This window comes from Tinamus guttatus, unplaced genomic scaffold (assembly GCF_059628265.1).
Source record: "Tinamus guttatus ecotype Peru unplaced genomic scaffold, ASM5962826v1 Tinamus_guttatus_pri_ptg000073l, whole genome shotgun sequence".
In the NCBI taxonomy this organism is placed as follows: Eukaryota; Metazoa; Chordata; class Aves; order Tinamiformes; family Tinamidae; genus Tinamus; species Tinamus guttatus.
The window spans coordinates 937,628-961,687 of NW_028288607.1; the positions used below are offsets into that span (position 1 = coordinate 937,628).

General features: G+C 34.8%; 1 protein-coding gene across 1 annotated transcript in view; it reads right to left on the reverse strand.

Moving 5' to 3' along the window:
* Positions 1-24,060, reverse strand: part of BAZ2B (bromodomain adjacent to zinc finger domain 2B) — a 58,318-nt gene that overhangs the window by 25,021 nt on the left and 9,237 nt on the right. Inside the window, exons 4-19 of the mRNA XM_088519803.1 lie at positions 22,506-22,709; positions 21,486-21,884; positions 19,502-20,105; positions 17,927-18,220; positions 16,985-17,045; positions 16,393-16,501; positions 16,030-16,131; positions 10,276-10,486; positions 9,063-9,155; positions 8,892-8,953; positions 6,812-6,877; positions 5,622-5,687; positions 4,939-4,983; positions 4,659-4,691; positions 3,403-3,468; positions 103-243 (exon numbers count right to left, since the gene is read on the reverse strand). Of these exons, the coding sequence (XP_088375929.1) occupies positions 103-243; positions 3,403-3,468; positions 4,659-4,691; positions 4,939-4,983; positions 5,622-5,687; positions 6,812-6,877; positions 8,892-8,953; positions 9,063-9,155; positions 10,276-10,486; positions 16,030-16,131; positions 16,393-16,501; positions 16,985-17,045; positions 17,927-18,220; positions 19,502-20,105; positions 21,486-21,884; positions 22,506-22,709 (2,556 nt within the window). The remainder of the gene's footprint in view (positions 1-102; positions 244-3,402; positions 3,469-4,658; positions 4,692-4,938; positions 4,984-5,621; positions 5,688-6,811; positions 6,878-8,891; positions 8,954-9,062; positions 9,156-10,275; positions 10,487-16,029; positions 16,132-16,392; positions 16,502-16,984; positions 17,046-17,926; positions 18,221-19,501; positions 20,106-21,485; positions 21,885-22,505; positions 22,710-24,060) is intronic.

Genomic DNA, 24,060 nt, shown 5'->3' on the forward strand with positions numbered 1-24,060 from the left:
CCTGAATACTTTGGGAGTGGCTGCGAGAGGAATTAATTATTGACATAAATGCAAAATACAAAAATATGCGGCAGGAAAATAAATTTCTGTTGTTATGATTACCTTCTGGTCTGCTAAACACATATCTTCATTAGGTTTCTTTAGCTCCTTCGCCATTTCTAATTCCAATCTTCGCTGTTCCAGTTTACGCTCTTTATTTAATCTTTTTTCATCACGTTTCTCTTGTTTTAGTCGTTCTCTTTCCTTAAATAGAATAAAAACAGCAGGAAAGTAAACCTATGCATTATACTTAGAGTAGAACAACCAAAGGATCTGAAAAGCATTATTTATGTAATCTTAATAATTGCCACAAATCTGCATTGAAGGGAAGCCTTTAAAATACCACGGTATATTCCAGTAATATTTTAGAAGTGAATTATAATATATGGCAAAGTATTATTACACTCAAAAAGTTTTAATATAAAGTCTGCAGGTGGAAAAAAAAAGGCTACTGTTTTAGATTATTAAAATATAAGTTTCTTGTTACTTAGAAGTATTTGGAAAAGATATCTAAATAAAGGTACTTTTATTGAATTAACAAATAGGAAATAGTAATTTAAGAATACAAGCTACACTAGCATTTGTTTTTTGAATGACGATAGTGAGAAAGTGTAGTTGCAAAGCTCACGATGGTAAATTACTTTAAAAAAAAAAAAAAAAAAATACAGGACTGTAAATGTCTGTGCAGAAGCAGATGCAGTGAAGTCCACTGGAAACATCACACACTTTTGCATCTTTTCTTTTAATGTTATTTTTGGAACTCTTACTTGATTTCTTAATATACAAGAATATGTTTCTTGTGACATCTACCTGCACCTAAACTTAAAATATATAAATAAAATTTCACACAGATTAATCTTATCCAAAATAAAATAGTCATCCACAAAATAAAACCCACAGAAGGCAGGAACATAAAAAAATTCCACCTCATTGTTCAAAGGTTTCCAAGAGTTGTAAAATGAAACCGTGATGAAATGGTTTCAATACAGGCAGCCAGACTTGTTAGAAAAATCTGAAGTACATCTGTATACGGTTTTCTATTTCAGTGGATATGTGAGAACACACATTTACGCTTTTATCAATACTGTGGATGTACACTATATTATTTAGCATGCTCTTCATATCTTTATCTGCACAAATATCAATTAATCTTTATTTCCTGACATATCATAATTTATATATTCGGTTTTCAATAATCAATTTATAAGACATTTAAAACTGGAAGACAGGTTAAACAAAACTGATAGATTCAAACGGTATTTTTTTATTAAGCAATAAATCCTCAGAATACACCATCCTTGGAACAATTTGGAAGCTATGAATTTCATACTGCTTCTTAGCTTCTGAAACCAGATGTATTCCCATATTTTGGTCACATCTGCAAAACTGCTGATAAAGCCACTTAGTGATTAGTACATGTTTAAAAGGTGTTTTGTTGCTTATTGAACCACAGTGAATTACAGGAACAAAAGCTCATATGCTTATGGTAGCTGCTACCCTGTTTATATAACTGATTACATTCTATACTAATGTGAGAAGTCTAAAAGCTACACTGAAGAGTAAAGGAAGACAAGAATAACTAAAATGGCTTAACCAACCCTCCTACTATCTGTGTGACCACAGGTACAGGCCACGTCTTTGATCGACAGCCGTGTTTCACATCTTGATGTGAAATCTGAGGCACCATTTTAACATAACAACCAGCTAATAAGCTACCAGCCATCAACCAGGGATCTCCAGGACTTTTTTGGAGGGTGGGGCGGGATGTGTGTGCTTATACTCAAAGAAGTTGCTGGCCAACACAAATTGCTATCGCTCAAAAAAAGTAGATGAACTCCTTCACAGTGAGAATGAGCATTTTCTAAAGCTATAACAACATAATAGTTTATCCTGTTTCTATCTTTGCTCTAGTAAAGTGGATAGACTTCCTTTAAGTATAAACAAATGTTATCTGAACTGTAAAAATCATTTCCATTCTGCAGTACTCTAGAATGAACAATATAACTCAGTTGTTTGACAGACATCCAGTTTAATAGTGCAGAAGTTGTATTTAGCATTTATTCTCATAATAACCACAGGGTAAAAGGTCCTTCTGTGCTATGCTACATTTAAAAAAATGTTTATATATAATCACCAGAAATTCTAAGGAGCACGCAACAAACTAGAGAGCAGTCATTTATGAAATGATTGTATTTTTAGGAAAAAAGATATTTAAATGAAGAAGATCAAAAACAGCCTGAAACTTTGAAAAGTAAAAAAGATTTAAAAAGTAAAGTAAAAAAGATTTTAAAAGTAAAAGATTAAAAAAGTAATTTTTTTTTCTATAAGCTTAATGTCACCTTGGTGACAATAATTAGATCCTGTATCTATATCTATAGGTAAAATGATTGTACATCAAACAAAATATATGTGTTTTGTACTTTAAGCCTCTCTGTAATTTCAGTATATGTATGTGTATATTTATATATATACATAAATTGTGTGTGTGTATATAGATACGCATATGTATATGTGTGTGTTTGTATGTACATATTATCTGGCTGTTTTTATATATACGTATTTAGGAAAAAAATACGTATTTTCTGCAGCTCAGTTATACTTCCTATCATTTGAAGGAAAAATAGTACATTTATTAGGGATTTTTAAATAATCTATCTGCCTGGTTTTGTAGTGGTCTGAATCTAGAATCAACTAGAAAATCGGCACACACAAAAAAATGTTTCTACTCATGCAAGTCAAATGACCCCCTTCTGCACCAAGAAAGCCATATGGATTATATAAAAGCATATAACATTTCTTTTCCAAAAATGTTTATATTTCACGAATTTTAAATAACAGTACAGAACTTATGAGGCTTCATCTAACCTGGAAAAACAAGTTTGCAGAAAAACAGAAACATATTTCATTTGAAATGACTATATTTTTTCAGTAGTAACATAGCCAGCTTGTACATTTTAAATATTACTGTCCATCTATTGTAAAATTTTAGTTTAGTGGTATATTAGTCTTTCTTAATATATTAGCATTCTAAAACAATTAAAATTGTTCAACAGACAAACAGCCATGGACTGAAGATGTGTTTTACATCTGTATAACTATAGCGGAAAATCTCTTTAGCAAGTTTGATTTTTATACTTTAAATCAATATGATTAGGTCCTTACTGTCATTATGCTAATAAATAACGAGAAGAAAATTTCCTTTGCTAGGAAGTACTAAGGACTCTACAGTGACTAGGCAGTTATTGGCTTCTTCTGACACATCAATTTTTCATAAATCAAGATAAATCAAGGACATAGTTCTTCTACAGATCATTCAAATGAAAATAGTAAAATTTCATACTTTCTTCAGAGGTTAATACTCACTTCTGCTTTTTTACGTGCTTCCATGGCTTTCATAAGCATCATATGTTGTCTTCTCCTCTCTCGTTCCTATTGAATCAGATAAGATTAGAACAAAACTCATACACATTTTCGTATCAATAAAAAGAGTATAAGTTTAGCATTAATTGACAGATCACAGTAAATACTAAATATAGGACAAGAATGGCCAAGTCTGTGCATGTTTTAGTTCAGGTTTAGAAAGCAAATACAAGAACAATCAAAAGCAAAAAGTAAAGCAATGAACATGGAGACAGTGTAAAACAGAAGCATACAGATTTACTTATGGTCAGTTGTGATGCTCCTTCATAAGCTGGCAGAACACAAAGCATAATGGTTGGCTGGAACAGGTCAGTTACCTTACATCTGCTATTAGGAAACTTACAATTTACTTAATAAACAGCCAATTGAGCATAAAGTTTAAACTGGTCTTTAAAATTTTTCTAAATACTGATATCTTAAAATCACTCTAAATCAAAGATTTTTACAAGTAAACAGCAAATTAATATGGTAAATTTTCTCAGCTCTAGGTCAGTTTTACTTAAGCCTGCAGTGGTGCACAGATATACACAAGGGCACTTGCATTAACTGATGCTGCTCCTTAATAAATTACGCTGATAATTTCAAAAATACTAAAAAATATATTCTAAAGAATTAAGGATTTTTTTTTCTACTTAGAAACTGTAGGGTAAATCTTGGCCCCAGTACAGGCTATTGGAACTTATCACTTACTTCAGTGAGGCTGGGATTTCAATGTCTCATTGTCTAATTAGAGCGTTACATATTAAACACTGATTGAAAGCTAGTCTGAATACTCTACAAACTTGGGAAAGACACAATCCTTTTATGTGCAGCAGGTCAATTCGAATCATACTTTAATATTTTGGATTGAATGGGACAAAATTTTCAAAAATATTCACATAACTACCTTTAATTTTGCATTATTTAAACCTTGATTTTATACAGTTGTCCAATATATGTTGGGACATCAGTTGTGAGGATTACCAGTTAAAAACCTCATTTATAGATTGCCTTATTTCAATTTATAAACATGTTTGAAGAATCTCTTACTTTTTTTTCTTAATAGACAATACAAGCAGATGTATGCAATGCACTGTGCTGTAAAGCCATGCAGCAGTATGTAATATGACAGCAGCCAGTGCTATACTTTATGCATTGCTATGACAACCATATCACAACCAAATCACAATGCGGTGTTAGATGTACAAAAATAAACATACCCATACCATATCTAGTCTATGCCTCTCCAACTCCTGGTAGAAAGAGTTGGCACAACATTATGAAACAGAAATCACAAGGTCATAAAACCACTTTATAATTCCCCAAAGGACCCCAATACCAAAGCAAAGCAACAAATCTAAGATGAAAGAGAAACTGTGCATAAATCAAAACCCCCAAAATTTAAAAGGACACATTTTAAGATTTCTTTTTCCCCAAATAGCTTAAGTATTAGTTCATGATTAGTAAAGTCACTGTTTTGGCAACTAAATGCATACCAACCTGGTGTTTCAGCAGAACAGCTTGTTGCCTTCGCATCTCTTTTTCCTTAAATAGAAGAACAGAAATATATTTAAAGTATCTAACAAAACTTACTTTTACCAACATGCACATTTCTGTAACCCTAAAACAGTACATAACTGAATTCTTTTTCACATTTTTTTTCACCTCTTTATTCCCACAAACCAACAGTGGTTGCCATACATGATGGCACATCTATTGAGTTAGAAGTTCAATGACAATAAATTATGCCAAAACGAACAAGTACACACTGTAAATACAAGTATTATTATTTCTATAATTTCTTTTTCAATACTGATAGAGTTCAAGACTATATTTGACCCACTATCCATTGGAAAGCAGTAAAATTCTTCAATACACTGACCATAAAAGAGAATACTGTTAATAATTGTATTGTTAAACTGCTTTTAATCAATATTTTAAGTTACTCAAACCAAGTATGATTTAAGCAGAACTCCTGCTAATGGCATATAAAAAATTATTGTGTGCATTCGGATACATGTTCACATACACACACATATACACACACACACATATACACACTCTTACAGACATTATTCGTATGCTATATTTATTTGTAGTTTTATTTTCAATGAATAAATTATCACGTATACTATTTATTGATCTAGTTCTTATTCTTGGGAAAAAAGCTCATCTAAACTAACCTTTATTCTTTTTTCAGCCTCCAGTAATTTGGCATTTGCTGCTTCTTCCTTCTTTTTCTTTTTTGCCTGTGCATGCAAAACAGGTCTCAAGATCATGCAACAGCACTGCCACAGCATGAAAATACAGCTAGAAACAAAGCTACATGCCTCACAAATTACAGAACAGTATCACCAAAAAGTGTATATTGTAACGGATTTCTTTCCCAATGCATGTTGTATTATCAATCAATTAATCATTTGTTTACTTTTCCATATCAAGTCAGAATTTTTTGTTTTGTTTGTCCCAAACAAAACAGCTTTACATTGCTACTGTAAATTAAAAATTACAGAAACTGTAAAATATTAATGTCAATCGGATTAAAATGTTGATTTTTACATGACAGGAGACTTCAAAATTAGCATTCAACAGTTTGAAGATTTCTTATTTGAAAATAAGTATTTGCTGTGATTTGAAAAGTTCATTTACAGAAGAAAAAAAAAAAAAAAACCTATCTGAAAGCACACCGTGTAAAAGTATTCCTGACGATGAATCACAATCATTACCCATTACATACAATAAGAATGAAAAATAAATCTGTTGTCAGAGAGATAAGAAGGCGAAATGGGAAATAGGAATCTTTAATTTAAATCCCTCTGGCTTACATGATTTACAATATTAAATCTGGAAAAGATCTGGAAAGATCTGGATCTGGAAAAGATTTTGTTTAGTTTTGTTTTTAATAAAACCTACATCATACTGTTCTAAATCAGGCTCATTGATACTTTTTTTCAAAAAATATTAAGTATTTTGTTAACTTATATAATTTTGGTATATTAAATTTACAGCAATTCATACAATGTAGATACTATTCTCATAGCATAGCCTTGCAAACTTTTACTTGTTAAGAACTTTACTGTACGTTTTGCAGCAAGTAAAATTATTTGCATATAAAGTCAGAAACACATGCAAACATTTCCAAGATTAACAATCCAGTTAATAAATGGATTAATATTCTTGGATTTTGACACACTGTGAGGTGTTCAAAATTGTTGGTTTTCAATGAACAAATATATTTGAAGACAGAAATTTTTGAATGGGCACTTTTAATCCATGTTGTTAGACTTGTTATATTGAACTACATTTCTAAGTGGCTAATAAAAGATAACATTCTGAATATCAAAATAAATTATATTTCAGCTAAATTTTCTACCTCCAAAATTTGCTGAGCTCGAAGTTCTTTCTCCATTCTGATTTGCTGAATTCGCTTTATTTTTTCCTACCAGGGAAGAAAGTTATTTTAAAAAACAATACAAAGAAAATAAATTTGTTTTTATATCAACATAAAAAAACACCGGCAAGTATACACATATATTTCCTGTCGCTGAGTCTCACACGCATTGAAATCAATTATTTCCATATAACAAATACTTAAGATTTTTACTAGCATTAGATGTCTGACATACTCCTGACAGACCTGACACTCACAGTTTTGCATAGATGCTTATAGCTTAAGTCATCCTATTACTCTTTTTAACGGCCATTTATTACGAAGGCTGGAGTTAAAGCAAAACAAGCTTTTTAATTAAAGTCAGAGTTAAGAACTACTCAGAGAAGAAAAAGAAAAAACATCTACCTATAAGGAGCATGGAAATTTTATCCCTGTTTCCCCATGAAGTAACATGGTGATGATAAATGGGGTCTTTATTTGATAAATTAAGTAATTCTTGGTGTCTGTGCCTTTAAAAAGGTAAGAGCCAGCTTATAATTATAGTGAGATATGAATAGATAAAAGTAAAATACCTAAAGAAAAAGGGTGGAGGGAGAGGAGAGAGAGAGAGGGGGGTTTTACAAATTTGGGTTGCCATTAGAAGTGTGCAACTTTGAAGCTGTCATTATCTACAAAAGAATCACTCTTAAGACATATGGTGTCAATTTCTAGACCTCTGTCTGTTAATGCTGACCACTTTTTCCATATAAAATCTAAATACAATATTAGTTACATTTCTATTTCCAGTTTCTACTCCTGGGATGCTTAAGGTAGCCTGCAATAGAAACAATTTTAAACATTATTAAATACCTATTATGGGTTTTTATAATGGAGTTTCAAAGATGTGAAAGGCCTTTATATTTTCATTGGCTTTCTTAATATCTCAGGATGTCACTTACAGGCAAAACAGAGATCTGTTTTTCTAGTAGTATTTCTAAATGGTAAGATGATGGATCATGCATACTTTATCCTCATTAATTGATTCCTGGAGCTAACTATACCAAATACACACATACTTTGGTTCACTTACTTTTCTATGGAATCCAGATGTTAAATGTAAATATTCTTTAGAGATCTGAATCAGGAAAATTATGAGCAAGGCTGAGCAATATTCCAACAGAAGTCCCTTTCTAAAAATAACTCAGCCATGAAACAGAATTACTCAGCAGTGCAGAGTGACAGAAACTAACACAAAAAAGATGAGGAGACAGAACTAATGCTCCAAAATTTATGACTAAACCTCTTCAAAAACTATATGGGTGAAGTGGTATAGAAATAGAGACCAGTCTAAGACTAAGGGTCCCCATCACGATTTTCCCAGCTTGGATTTCAGCTGTAGTCTCTATAAAAAGCATGAAATATTTTATAAAAGGGACTTAACAGGATGTAGTGCCACGGAAGTCAGCTTTGAAATACTCTCTTCCCACATCCAAACTTCAGAATTGTATTTCAAAATTTAAAATACTCATTGTATTACAAAATAATTAAGAATCTCCTTCCATAAGTACCTTAATTTAATAGAATTTATATATGGACATTCTACCTTTTGTTCGAATTATTTGCGGTAACAGTATTTAACAATATTGGAGGTTTACAAACATGCATTAATTCACTGCCATACTGTGCCAGAACCTTTTGCCATCTGAACCTGAAGAAGGCAAGTACACAATTATTTGTACAAACAGATACACCACTGTGTGTCTGCATGGAAACAAGTAACACAAGATCACATCACTATCCTCTAGTAGCAGTTTCTGCATTTCTTTCTCTTACTAGTAAAGTCACCAATGTTTTGGGATTCAAATCAACATGGACAAAATTGTGATGTCCTAACAACATGAATAATGGTGCAATTTAGACTTTTAAATGATACATACTGTATACTCTTTAAAACTAGATTTAAAACACTCGTGTTGTAATAAGCATACCCAATAACTTACCAGATAACTTTAAAACCTCAAATAGAATAATTCAAAACATAGTAAATTTTTAAGAGCCTCCTCAGGAATCACATAAAGCTTACCTGCTGCTTCATTATCTTTATCTGCTCTTTTTGCTTTCGCTTTTCTTCAGCTGCCATAATAGCTATGAATAAAGAAAAAAAAAAGTAGGTTTTTGCAGAAAAGTAAATTCATATTAATAGTTTAAGCTCATCTGCAAGCACTCACAAAACTTTCTTAAGTCTCTCACCCACCTTGCTGTTTTTTTGCTTCTTTGGCAGCTCGAGCTTGTTCTTGCTTCTGGAGTTTTCGCAGCAACTTTATTTGTGCTGCTTGTCTAGCTATTTCTGTTATAAAAAGGAAATATTAAGTTTATAAAAACATCAGTGTCTAACAGAATAGATATAGCTCTTGAAGAGACATAAATATCAGTGGATTTTTTTTGTGCATATTAATCTTTATGACATGTACGAACCAACTACCTTTAGGAAGATCACACTTATATACATACACAGTGTGTGTGTGTGTGTGTATGTGTGTGTGTATATATATACACATATATATATATATACACACACACACATATGTATTTATGTGTAGCTACATCAACCCCCACAAATCAACATCAATATTCTCTAAAATGAAAGAATGTACAATTTTCGGAAGAAAAGAACACTCTATTAAGTGACAGCATCAGGCAAAACCAGCTCTTCTTTTAAAAATATTTTTCTTCTTTCTTTTAAAAGTAGAAAAGATTCATCCCAGGTACTAAATTAACATTTTATCTAGTACTAGGAATTATTATTTTCCTTACAAATTACTTCATGTAATTATCTAATCCATTTTGAACAGTGCAATAAGAGCACACTTATTTGGGACACAGTATTTTGTAGTGTCACTACTTACGACCAGACAGTCTTTTGCTAATTGCTGAAGCATGCTGTTATTTTAAGTGAGAATACCTTAATGAAATGTGGATAAAGTGTGAATTAGAACATCAATATGTTTATGTACACTCTGATGCAGAAATCTGGAGAAACAATACAGGGCGGATTAAATTCAGGCTGTGCGTCAGAGAATTGAAGTCCAGGACATCCATGACAGCATTCTCCAAAATCAGTAATCTTACTTTTGTTTGAATTGATTTAGGGGTCTACAGAGATCTGCTTGTTTTGCATATTTAAAACAAACAAAAAAAATCCACAGTAATCAGAAGAGTGGACGTCTGATTTTTAAATTTTATAACCCTAAGCATAGCTTAAACTCTTAGATGCACACACGCCTCTCTCCTTTTGATTCATATATACATTTATTTACCTTGTAACAAAAAGAAGCATAGCTAAGCATATGAAAACAAAATTGTTGCATGCTAGAATATTAGCAAAATACATTATTCCTCTATACAAAACTAGTAACTCTCCATATTTTGTTACACTCAATTTATAAAAGCAAAAATGTGTTCCTTACCTTGAGCCTGTAGCTTTCTTAACAGCTTTGCATTGGTGCTGTCTAGAAATTCTGTGCTACCAACATTTGGAGGTCGGCCCTTGCGTCGTCTCGCTCTCGACTCCTCTCTCGCAGGCTGTCGGTCGGGATTTGGTGGTCTTCCTCGGCGCCCCTCCAAAGCCCTGATACGGGGAACGACTTCCTCTTCCTTCAGCAGACACCACTGCACACCCTTTCAATTAACACATTTCACAAAGTGGTATTATAAACACAGGTAAAAAGGAAAATAAATCCATAGGACAATTGAGAGCCTAGACAGCAATACAATTGTCTACATATGCAAATGAATTATACATTTAGTATTTAAGATCTTTTTTAGAAAACTGGGGTAGTAAGGCATTTTAATGACATGCAGGAACTATACACTGAGAGCTTCCCACTACAAAGCCTTCACAAATTGTATTACTATGGAAGATTTTAAACTTTTTGGCATTTATTGGCATAAACAGTTATTACATAGCACATGTCACTACTAATTAGTTCTTGATTAAATCATTGATTTCTTAACCCTTCCTAAAGAAGAAACAGATTCCTCAGCATGTCAGCTTAAAAATAAATTCTCTGCTTTCATGTAATCCATTGTTTTAAATTTCATATAAAAGAAATATAATAAGCAATGTGTCACTGACTTTCAATTTTTCATGTTTACAGAAATTTTAGCATAGATTAAAAAGCCAAAACATTAGTTGATTTTAAAACATTTGGGTGCAGGATACATGAGGTTTATAGCAAGTAAACAAAAAACTGCAAACTCACTTTCATCTTGCAGTTTGTTTAGTAAAATTTAATCCTCCAATCATGAAAACTAAAATCTAAGCCAGCATGACCCCAAAATAACCAAAATTTTGTTATTTTTTATAACATCTACAGTCATAACTCAAAGTTGTTGACACTATATAACTATAACTAAACAAAGTATGAAGCAATAAACTCCACCTTTTTTCTTTCAATACTATTACCTTTTTTTTCAGAACTTCAAATATTCAAATATTGTAGAATTTCAAATGGATGTTTTATCAAAACAAGTCCCTAACTAGTTCTCATACTGAGGACTAGTTTTTTATTTAAAATATCAGTATCACTGTGCCCACTAATCACAACAGTGGCTTAATCCATCTGATCCTGCTAAAGTGAGCATGAGTCTGTTTCAAAATTACAACATTTTTCACCACTTTCCCAAGCTTGGGAAAACTGGCAAAAAATGGAAGCTAAGTATCTTTAAAGACTGATTCATAATTGACCTACCATAGATTTGTTAAATACGTTTAAAGTGTCTGCTAAAGCAAGACCAAAAGCTGCTCAATTAAAAGCACATAATAATTCAAGTATATTCACAAAAATAAATCTGCATTATGACATTTTTAATATTAACATTTGCATAAATAAGCAGATAGATTTGGATGTACCATAATATAATTTTTTTTGCTTATTTTCAACTAGTCTTTTAGCTTTCTGCTAATTCCTCAGAATGTTAGAAACATTTACTACAACAGTCTGTAATACACAGAGCCAAAGGCAGCCAGCAGTACATGCAAAGACACTTTTGTCAAGTCTGAATTGCTCAGTTAACACCATCATGACAATATAGATCACTTTACAGATCTTCCAAAGTGCTTTGTTGTTAGCTATGTTCTTAAACACAAGGGGTTCTGAATAATGTTCATATCAAGTAAGTACAGAATGTCATTGCCAAGGACTTCTTAATCCAAATACTACCTCTACCACTTTAACAGAAGTTGCTTCATTTTCTTTCTTACACACTTGTAAGTCTTCACACTTACAAGCACATTTTTACATCAATGCCTAGTACTTAAAAATTTATCACAGGCTCAATTTGCACTGTTGAGCAATGTAACCTACACCAACTACCCTATCTCTTTATCACCTATACACGAATCTTTAACCTAGCAAACCACCTCTCTCGTAAGTGGCAAAGAATGAAAAACAACATTCAAGCAACAGAACAAAGTCATAGTTAAAGCACCTTAGGCCCTGTAATGGAGATTCCTCTTGCAACCTATCTGCATTTTCTATGGTTAATGCAAACATAATGCTAAATATGTGGTGTTCTCTCAATGCAAAAGTAAGACAGAGGTCTACAGGACAATTAGACTCATGGATACATAATGGCAGTTGCCAAGCATCCCCCAAACCAGACACTAGAGATGATATGAAGTTGGCAAGTGTAAGGTTCAATATCCATAGAAACTTGGTTTGTGCAGAGCAGACTACTACAAGTTTTTCACATCTAATGTAGACCACATTAGATCGTCCACCACAGCACATGGACAACCTAATCTAGCCACTGCAAACTTTCTAGGCTGCAGCCACATACGCTCGTTATGAACAACACTCTTCCTGCAACATTAGCACAGCCTGCAGGAGACAACATTATTGGGGCACTTCAAGGCACTGTTCTTACCTGCGTCGCTCCAATGCAACACAGCCGGTGCCCCTCCACCTCACACCCATCCCTCCCAAACACAGGTGTTCACAAGCCTCCTAGTCCTGCCAATCAACAACTACCTCCCAACCTTCAAACATGTCTCCACAGACTATTTCTGCCAGACATGTTTCACACTGAGAAGAAAAGCTGACAAACCACCGTCCAAACGAACGGTGCAAAGGAAGGATCCTGTGTCTAGGTGCCTGTCCAACAGGAAAGGGCAACCTTTCTTTCCTTTTTTTTTTTTTTTTTTTTTTTTGGTTGCTGTGGGCCACTTTTCAATTAGTCATTTAGCACACAGGTAATTTTCTTTGCATTTTATTCCATCGTCGGACTCTTAGAAAATTACATGGTCATTTGGCATGTGTGCTGCACATCTCAAAAGACAACAGTGAAGAAAGCGTATCAATGAAAGTTAGACAAAATAACAGGAGCTAGAGCAGAAGCAGAAATCAAATTATTGGAATTAGTTCTAGAAATACACAAAGAGAAGTTTATCATACAGTGAGTGTTGCAGTTGGGCAACTAAACAAAGTTTGTTAAAAAAGGTGGACATCCCTTCCCTGCAGTATCAATGTGGCACATTGCAAATTAGCATCCTGAGCACAGTTCAACCTTTTACATTATCTTCCAGTAGGTCAAAATATGATACATAATATGTAACAACATTTTAGCACATCTTAATTGTAACAAGAGGATAGTGAAGAATGTTTTTGTCATTTCAAAACAGAAACAAGGAACTTGTGCTGCCTCGTGAGTAATTTATAGATGATTAATAACCTACCAATTAATATGTACATTGTTCTACTTTAACAACTTAACTCAGACTGAATCAAGAAATGGCATGTTTGCACCTTCATGCCAGCTTAGGATGAAAACAGTAAACATTCAGAGTTTTGAACTGACCTAGAACAGACCAGATTCCGAGATCCTCAATGCTGATTGATTTATTTAAAAAACAGGTACCGTAATATTTATAATCATCTTTAACAGAGTATGTATGCAAAGATTAATGACAAAATAAATACTATATAATTATATCAAAGACCAAATGCTATGATCATCTTATATAAGTATGAGCAGGTATAGCGTAGAATTAGATGCAAAGATTAGACTTGTAACCACCCACATAGGCAGATTTATGCAAAAACAAAGACTAGAAAATATAAGCTACCACACTGAGGTAACAGAAATAAAGATAAGCTACAGCAACTAAGATGCTGGTATATGACAATGTAATTATTGTGAACTAATACTACTTTCAGAAAAGAGATTTCAAATATCCATTTTATTACAGCAAGCAAATTGAACAATGAAACTACTTACCTATATAATTACTGTTCTCCAAAAGTAAACATCCTGTGCAGATGCTAATTATAATACCTCTAGAATGACGATATTCGTAGGGCTCTCCCAGATTCTTAATTAATTCTTTCCTCCATTCCAGACTAGGGGAGCAACCTCAGAAAACTGAGATTTAGTCCTGTCCACAGTCTTGGAATTCATCTCAAGCCCATGAAATACACATAGATATTTTGCAAGCGCAAGAATCCAGCTTTTCTACTTGACTCAAAGCAGAGAGGAACAAAAAAGTCATGATTTGGGGATGTATACTCAACAGAAAAGCTCGGTGAACTGATCAGAGCACCTCTGCTCTGCACTGGGCAGGTGGCAAGCTGAGAGCTTCTGCCCAACAGCAGGTAAATCCCACCTGAGTGGCCTGACAAGGCCCACAGAAACAGCAGTGGAGCGGCTGATTGCGTCAGGTAAGACCCAGTCCTCCATGTATGAGCAGGTCACCCTACGGAGCAGCTCCATGGCGCATGTCACCTAAACACCTACCTGAACCACTCTGCCATCCCAGGCAAAGCAGTACTTCCCACTTCCTTGCTGCTTGCCTGGCACCCCTCTCTACGATTAGCCTTTTCTTCTGACTATGTCCACACAGAATTTACCACAAACTATACAAGTAGCAACCACAGTGGAATGTCCACAGTCACTTAATACTGTTGCCAAGCTTGCCTACAGAGATGTGACTCTTCCTTCGTTTCTCTCTGAAGGTTTTAAGATCAAAGAAAAGACACTGCAAATCATCTCATTCATTGCAGGGAGATAAAAGAGGTAACTAACTATATAAAAACATGAGAAATGAAGGAATACAGGAAACAGATGTGAGAAAGGTGAGAGCAGACATCCTGACGTTATGTTTGCAGTATAAGGAAATACTCAGATTAAGATCACTGAGATGCATAATGAAGTTCATGATTGCAGGCACACGTAACTCTTGGTTTACGAAAGCCAAACACCAAGGGATTATAGCAAGGTTGCCAGGAACCAGCCAGCTTCAAAAAAAAAGCATCTGCTTACTGTGAACTGAGGCTATATGACACCTTTTAATTTATTCTACGTAGATGTTGCCTATTTCCACAAGATGTCACAGCTACCTAGGGTGAACTAGGACAAGCACTCAAGTTTGCTGAAAGCATGATGTCTGCCCACATTCCTCTAGCAACATACACAGGACAGACCCATATCTTTTAAGTAGCAAACACGTTCACTGACAAAAGTCCAAACTCCCTTTACAAACACTAAAGAAAAGGCAATGTGACCATAACAGAGTAACAAAGTACAGAACAAATGTAACTAATTTGCACAAAATCTTTATTTTCTTTATCCTTGTGAAGGTTATCCACAAAGTTTAACAGCTATGCTGCTATAAGGTGTACTTTTATATTCAGCATTGCTTCCTGAAAAAATCTAATTCTTCGGGAAGCACAGATTGTAATCCTTATATAGCAAACATGTATTTAAACACATATTTTAGATACATTTTACAGATGAATATATGAAAAGTGTGATGCAACACAAAGCATTTTTTGTAAGTATTATGTTCATACAAGATAGTAAGAATAAGATTTTATCCAGAAATATCTGAACATTTTCTGAAGTAAAATATCTAGCTTTAAATTCCTTCTTATTAAATCCAGGCTTAGAGGTGACCACAAGGCATACTGAACACCTGCACCCTCCTGCTGAAGTCACTGAATGGTGAAGGTTTCCAGCACTGCCCAGGATCAGGCATTCAGCTTATCACAATCACTACTTATCACAAGTACTACAAAAAGTATGCACAACTTTTAAAATGATCTAGCTAAAAACAAACACTACTCCCGACTGCAGGAAAAAAAAAAAAAAAAAAAAAGTTACTTCTCCTAAGTTTATGTTACTGTTCCTTGGATCAAAAACATTACTTTTTAAAAAGCGGATACCTGCGGTCCATCTCTGGCTTCATAGAAGTCACCCACTTCTATTTTTGCACTGAAGCTGAAATTGTCCCTTGAGATATCCATTATTCCATTTCTGCTGAGATACTGAAAAAATCACATATTTTTCCACTTCAGCTTGTAAATAATTACAACTCAGCTTTGATGTAAAGCTTTGTGAGTGTTTTGCATATTCTATAATGGGAATATGCATTTGTAAGAGATCAAATCAGTAAAAAGTAGAGATACATTAAGCCTCATATCACAGGACATTCTTGAAATAAGAAACTTTACTGGAGGAAAAATCGTATTTTGTATTAAGAGCATGCTTAGTAGCATAAGAATCCAGAAATAAGAAAAGAAACCTACCTTTATTACTTCAGGATACTGTCTCAGCTTCTTTCCACAAGGTGCAAAATATGTTACTTCACCTTGAAGACGACCACCAAAGTTTCTTATTCGGGTTTCTCTTTGCCAGCTAGAGAAATAAGAAATAGTTGCATACAACTTTATATACACACACACACGCACATATATATATAAAATTAACATCAACTTAATAATTTTACATGAAAGACAAGAATCAATACATATAAAATGTAACAGGATATGTAACATGCTAATGTAATATCAAAGAGTATCTGGGTAAAAATTGGTAGTTTAATCATTTATTTACCCGAATACTCAAATTCTGAATATATATGGATTTATATCAAGCTATTCTTATATTACCAGATTTTAAACTTTATTTATGGCATGGTTATATAGAATCTGTTTAGACTCAGATCTCACCATGTGAAATACGTTGCCACTTCCAAAGAGATTCAGTGTAACTGTGAGAAGGTAATCAAAATGCTTGAAGTCCTTTTCATATATGTCAGCACCCAAAGCTTTTAAATGCTATTTATTTGCCAACTGACTTTTGAAGGTATTATTTCCATTTAATGAATACATAACCTACCCGTACTCTAGAGGAACACGCAGCTCCCGTTCATCTGTTACTCTTCGTCTTTTTGAAATACCTGGAACAGAATTTCTGATTAAGACCTATAAAAGAATATCAAAAAGTAATTTCTAGACAGAACGCCTGGTCTTGTTTGGCTCTTTCAGGTACTATATGGAGATAAAATATATTAATTGTTTGCTACCTGTATTGGCACACCAGAAAAATACTGTTTTCAGTAAAGGAGATGAGAACGAACTCTCTGAAGTTCTTTAAAAATTGGTATATTACTGGATTTAGCCCTTCAAAGAGCACTGTCAATACACTGTGGCGAAATGGCAAAGGCAGATTATTTGGGGGATCTTTCTGGCTATTCAGAATTCAAAGAGCTATTTACATATTTTGTGCTCATTACAGGCTGATTCAAAAATAAAACAGGTGATTGCCAGCAGTAGGATTTAACAGAGTGCAAAAAGTTGGTGGTTTTTTAAAGTCTTTTTAAGAGAACTGTAAGACGTCAGCTATGAACAGAGGTAAACTTTGGGCAGAAGCATGTCTCAAGAAGGGAGCTTAGATGTTGCTTGAAGAATGTGATGCACCTCTTGCCAGTAGAACTAAATATGATAGAACAACTGCTAGAGAATTAAATTTAAATAAACACCAAAAAATGAAGACTTTTAAGATAATTAACATAACATCCATCTATTAAACACTACTTGCTCCCAAAATAACTGTAAGAATTTAACACTATCTCAAAAATTTGAAATTAAAACATCCTAAACTAAGCACTTTGTTCAGGTCTGTAGTATCTGCACTTCTGATGATGGACTGGCTTATCCATTCAGAATATTTGGGAAATTATCACTTGATAACAATGTCTTAAGTACTTTCTATAAATAGTTTCACAACATATGCCAGTTATGCGTTAAGACTCTGTTATACAAAAAGACATTCAGATACCACAGTGGGTGCTTGGTGCAAGTGCAGACGATGGTGTCCCAATAAAAACCGTAGGCTGGGATTCGGGACATAAGGCAGACGGCGCAGAGCCTGGGGTCTTTGCTACTTGGAGATTCAGTGGTGTGGAATGAGCTCCAACACCAATGGAAGAGCTCTTCACAGAGGGTGCAGTCTTATTCAGTTTCAGAGGACTTTTTTCTCCCTCAGTGTCTGTATCTGATTCATCCTGATCTTTATCATCATCATCATCATCTTCTGTCCCTTCTGTATCTGACTCAGAATTACTGTCAGATTCTGTTTAAAAAAAAAAAGTAGCAAAAGGCACATTATGACTGGATAACTAAAAACAAATATACATGAATTCCAAAGCTCATCAAATCCATGGCTTTACTAAAAAAAAGGTTTTCTGCCTTTAAAATATTTTTGAAGGCCTCTCAGTATCAACAGAGAGATTATAACTTTCATCAGAAGATTATAATGAATTTACCTAAACTTTAAAATGACTATAAATATGATGCTATAAAGCAATTCTGTATGTAAATGCACTGTGGTTTGAGATGGAGTTTTTTATTTGTTATTTAGGAAACAAAGAGAAAAGAGGAAGTATTATATGAAATGTTTTGCCTCAGATTTGGCTAAAGCTAAGACAGACCTTCCCGTGACCCAGGCAGTGGCTACGCCACAGCATGTGCATTTTACAGGCTCTGAAATGCAGCAAAAAGAGCAGAAAGCAAGTAGTGGAGGCAAGCACAGGCTGAAAGTTGTTCAGGACTGGAGATGTTGCAACCCAGGCAAAGAAGAGATTTGACAGGGTAAATGATACATGAGATGAGGAACTAAAGGTAGGCTAAAGCTGCAGGGGAAAAACAGGATTAGTACAGGGTTTGTGGAGGAGAGAGGGAAAGACAGTGATGAAGACAGAGCTGCACACAGGGAATGCAGGCACAATAGAGGAATGCAAATGCTGGGAATATGAGCACCGTTTTGAAACGACCCTAGCCTTCTTTCGCTTAAGAGACTTTAAAATTACAATCTGAAAGCAGTCTATAAACATCTAAGGCTTCACAACTGTCCCAGAACCTTTCTATAGTCTCACTCACTCTGATCCTAAGTGAAGCCCAAACATAGTTTTCTGGCCTATCTTAACAATTCAGAGACTTTTCATTCCCTCTCTACAATACAGGGAAGCTTGTTACGTAGATGGGCTAAACTTGCTGCAATAACCAACCACCAGCCAGCCTATTCTCTCCAATCTTCTGGGCACCTGGCCAGCTAAGTGGCCTATGAGCCCAAGCTGGATGATTCATCTGGAGGTAAGTCCTTGATACCCTCTTCCTGAGGCCCTGAAGACACCTTTCTGTGACATAAGACCACGACTTGACATAAGAGCAAAAATCAGAATATTCTAGACATGATTTTGGATACGCAATTATTGGGGATGAGAAGGAATGCATAACTTTCCAGGGTATCTGCTGGACACTGTGTAGGCTGGATTCCTTACCATATTAAAAATTGTAGTAACATTCTTACTTTCAAAAATAACATCTATTTTTCTTATTAAAAAGATTAAACCACCTGATTGGCTATCATCAGAATCATCATCATCATCATCATCCTCATCTTCGTCATCGTCATCGTCGTCATCATCGTTTGAGTCGTCAGAGTCCTTACTGCTGGGAGCGTCCGAATCTGCCCCCCTGAACTGCTCCACTACCAGTTTTGCGGAATGAAGGCGGTGTTGTGTTTTTACTGCATTATTGCTGACTGCTTTATCCTTTCCTGAAGCAGGCAACGCAGGAGAGGTAGAGGGCATAACAGCTGTCCGGTTCCCAGTCGTTTTATTCCCACACGCACTCAAGTTCACTGGTGAAGAAAAAGGGGCACTACCAGATGTGGTGACACTTTCATTAATCTTGGTCTGGGATTTTGGTTTGGTAGTAAGTGCTAGAGGAGCTTCCTGGATGACACTCTGAATAGCTCCATTGGGTTGGTGATTACCTAAAAGTGCATTTGTCAGGAATGGATTAGAATGGTTGCTTTCCAAAGATGTGAGTTTTTGATGAGCTAGTGAACTAGAGGTTGGTTTGGAGCTTGACAAAGCCGCAATAACTTTCTTCAGGTTCTTAGATGATTCCTGTTTCTTCATCTGTGCTGTTGGGAATGTCTGTTTATATTGTTCCTACAGAAATAAGAGGGGAGGGAGAGGGGAAGATTAATTTTTTTTTTCAGAGAGGAAATCTCTTTCCAACCTTCAACATCTGCTTCCAGAGAAAACACTTTCAAAAGGTCAAAGGTAGGAGGGGCAACTACAACTGAAGGTAACTAATTTGAAGTTGCTTTAGTCTCTCTCTTGATTTTCACTATGAATGGAGGATGAAAGATCCTGAAAGATCTGAAAGACTGATCTGGGAACTCAAGATAAAGCTCATTTAAAGAGTAGAGGGAAGCTTTTTTATTTGCTACATCACTCTATTAATAAATATATCCAAGTATTGCAAGCCTTACCATATTAAAAATCTACTGGAATTCACAGACTGACAAGACAGTAACACAAAAATTCCTCAACTCTATTGGATAAGCTTCAGACACTTCCATAAACCATTTAACTCTACTGTTCATTACTTATGGGCTTTTATTTGCCCCTCATCCCCACCCGCTTTTGCAGAAAGCCCTCTTCAAAGGCAGAATTTACTCCTTTCTCAGCCGTCCTGCAAAGGTCTGGGGATGCATAGGACCTATGGAGATCACCTGCTCAAGCTGATCAGCTTGAGCAGCTGCTGAGGACCATGTCCTATTGGGCTCTGGGAATCTTCAAGAGTGGAGAACCTGTCTGGGCAACCAGACTAAGGCCCCTCATAATTACATCAGAAAATATTTACTCAAGTAACTGCACTGCGGTCTGTCACTACTTGTGGAGGTAAAGGCCAAGTTCTTTAAATATGTGTAAGAGGTTATGTGCCTACATAATCTTTTTTTGGGACTTTATTTTTGCCACATAAAGAGTCACAACACAAACTGACGTAAATTACAGATATACAGGTAAGTATCCAGTTACTTAGAAAATCTTTAAGAGCTGAAAGCTCAGCTGAAATATATTTGCAAGAGGCAAGTCTTAACATGTATCTTACCAGGTACTCTTACCAGCACATAGTTGACTTTCAAAAAAATCTGTAGAACTTAACCAGGTGATGAGCATGAAAGTAAAATTTGGGCTTATGTGACAGTAAGCTGCATATGTAGTTGGATCTTTCTCAAGAATATGTACATATGTATATGTAATATACTGTTAAAACACTTCTAAAAATAAACCATAATATCTGCTGCTCTAAAAAAAGAAAAAATTGAAAAGACCAGAACACATAATAATGAAAACAACTTAGCTAACTTACATCATTCAAAAAAAAAAATCACATCAATTCTAAGCTTGTTAAAAATAAGCATGATTCAACTATAAACATGCAATATTTTTCAAAATATTTCAAAGAGTTTTACAACATAGGCTATACCTTGATAAGAAGGCAAATGGCAAATACTTAGATTATTGGTGACCTTGACTCACCCGTTTCGATCTTACATCGCCAGTCAAAGGGGTAGATTCTTCAGAGGTATTTTTATTCCCTGCTTTGAGTAGGACAGGGGAAGGAACTATAAGTTTTAAATAGGTTTCTTTTTTGGCTTGATTTACCAAAGACAAAGGTTTCACATTGGGAACCAGTCCTGTAGACTGTATTACACTTGTGTGTTTGTTCACAGATTCCTCCTTTGCCTGAGAGCTTTGGAAAATAAAGGGAAGCTGCTGTGACAAAACCTGAGGCTGCTTCTGCTGGGACTGGAACGGTGAGCGAGTCTGGGAATCAGACACAAGAGGTATCTGCTGGTGTGTTCTTTTTTCTTGGGACTTTTCATGAGTTTTTTGTCCATCTGTTTTCATATCTGCTATACCACTATGCATGAGCACCTGGAAAATACGTATTTTTAGTTATATTAGAAGTGCTGAACAAAAATTACATCATTAATTCTCATAAAACAATTACACTTTTCTTTACAGACAGTGAACAATAGTACTTTGAAAATAACCTTACAGTTTGTTGTTCAGTCTTCCTTCCACAAACCATTTCCTCATATGAAGTTACTGTTTAACTAAGAAACAGTACTAAAACACAGTTATTTTGATATGTATTATTGATGTATTATTGACTGGAAACCTCTTTTTCTCTACAGGCTATTGAGTAAAATTAACTACTGTATCAGTGGGGGAAAAAAGAAATGCAAACAAAATGCATGATCCAAGAAAAGACACAGTTCCTGTACGCTATCAGAATAGAGCACTTTATTTCTTTTTATTTATATATTTTCTACTATCAAAACTAACGTGCTGCCAATTGTTAACTGTTAGCCTCCACCGCAAATAGGAGGGGGGCAAAATACAGATAATCTATAAACTAAAACCAAAAGAAGCAGTATTAAATTACGTTAATGTGTTAAACACACAGTTACTTACTGGAATAAACGCTAACAAATCAATTTTTCACAAACAGCTTTCAGTGAAAAGACACTGAGCAACAATAAGGTGCCATACCTTGTTCTTGTTTTTGTGATGTGTCTCATTTTCGGAATCAGAATCATCATCATCACTCTCTTCCATACTCTGGTCTTCCTCCTCTTCATCCTCCTCTAGATCATCAGAGTCACTGCTACTAATGCCTTCACTCGAAGTGTCTGAGGAAGAGCCTGAATCGCTGTCACTGTTACTGGAGCTTTCCACTGCTTTTTTCCTAGGTTTCTGGGAGAAAGATGAATGCTCTATTAATGATTCACTTTTAACTCCTTGTACCATCTTATGGTACCATGATGTACCCGTCATTATGCTTAACCTCAGTAACTGGTGAACACATCTGGTTCTTGAGACAGTCTTAACAAAAAGGAGGAAGAAGCTGTTCACAAGGTGATGCATAATAAAACACATTGCAAGGGTCCACCAAAACATTTTGGGGACAACATGCACTGTCAGAATAGTTGGCACTACTATACTTCAAAAGCAACACATCAAGTTCAGGTCGAGAAAACTGGTCTGTAAGTCAGATCTAGCAAACATCTGAAGAATGTACTTCTTCCAACAAATTTTAAAAAACAGAGCATAATTCTAATATTTAGAAAGAATAGGACACAGTGAATTAATAGAGATGTTTCAATAACACATTCATTTAAAATACATTATTTGACATGTAATTTGACCGTACATACTGTTTGGCAATATTATGTTTTGTGTATTGAAAAATATATACTCAACAAGTTGCTTTTGAGAACTGCTTCTGAAAAATGACCCCAAAACTCCTGAAATACTCTGACAAATACATTATGTTTAATTTCTTCTTGTGAACAACCACAGATTTAAACGGTACTTCCACGAAACAACAAAAACGGCTGAAGACAGGAGGGAAAAGACAGACATCAAAAACAGAGGAACCTGAGGTGCTGAAACTGCAAAAACAAGTAGATGTTTCAATGGAGACTATGTAAGAGATGCATGAAAATATGCACTAAGCCATTAAAAAAAAAGTGTTCCAGCCGAACAGTGTCTGAAGGTAGACAATTGGATGAAACAACTACAGATGTAAGTTACTGACAGAAAAGTGTTATACAGCATCCAGGCAGTACACATGGAGTCAGTCAGGGAATCTGTAAAGACGAAAAAGATGTAAGATGTAAAGATGAAATTAGGCAAAAGGAAGACAGATGCCTATACTGGAGAGCAAGAACAGGTGACAAGAGAGCAATAAAAGTTTGCAGCAATTTCAGATTAGAAGAAAAACAGAAACTCTTCTTTAGAATTTTTTTTAAGAAAACAATATTGACATGTCTTTTCAAGTCTGTCTTGCTTACAGCAGGTGGATTATAAGGCTTTAAAAATAAATATACTGAAATTATCTAGAGCACAGTCAGATGCATTAATTTGTATTTATAAAGAGTATTTTATTTTTTTCTGTTTATCTTATACTCAACAAAAAACAGGCCAGGCTTCAAAAGAAGAGTCATTAGTGTTTCAGTGCCTGGTGAAGCACAGAATAGTGCATCATTGCCCAACATGAATAGAGCTACGAAAGATCAAATTCGCGCCCAAGACTCAAGCAACT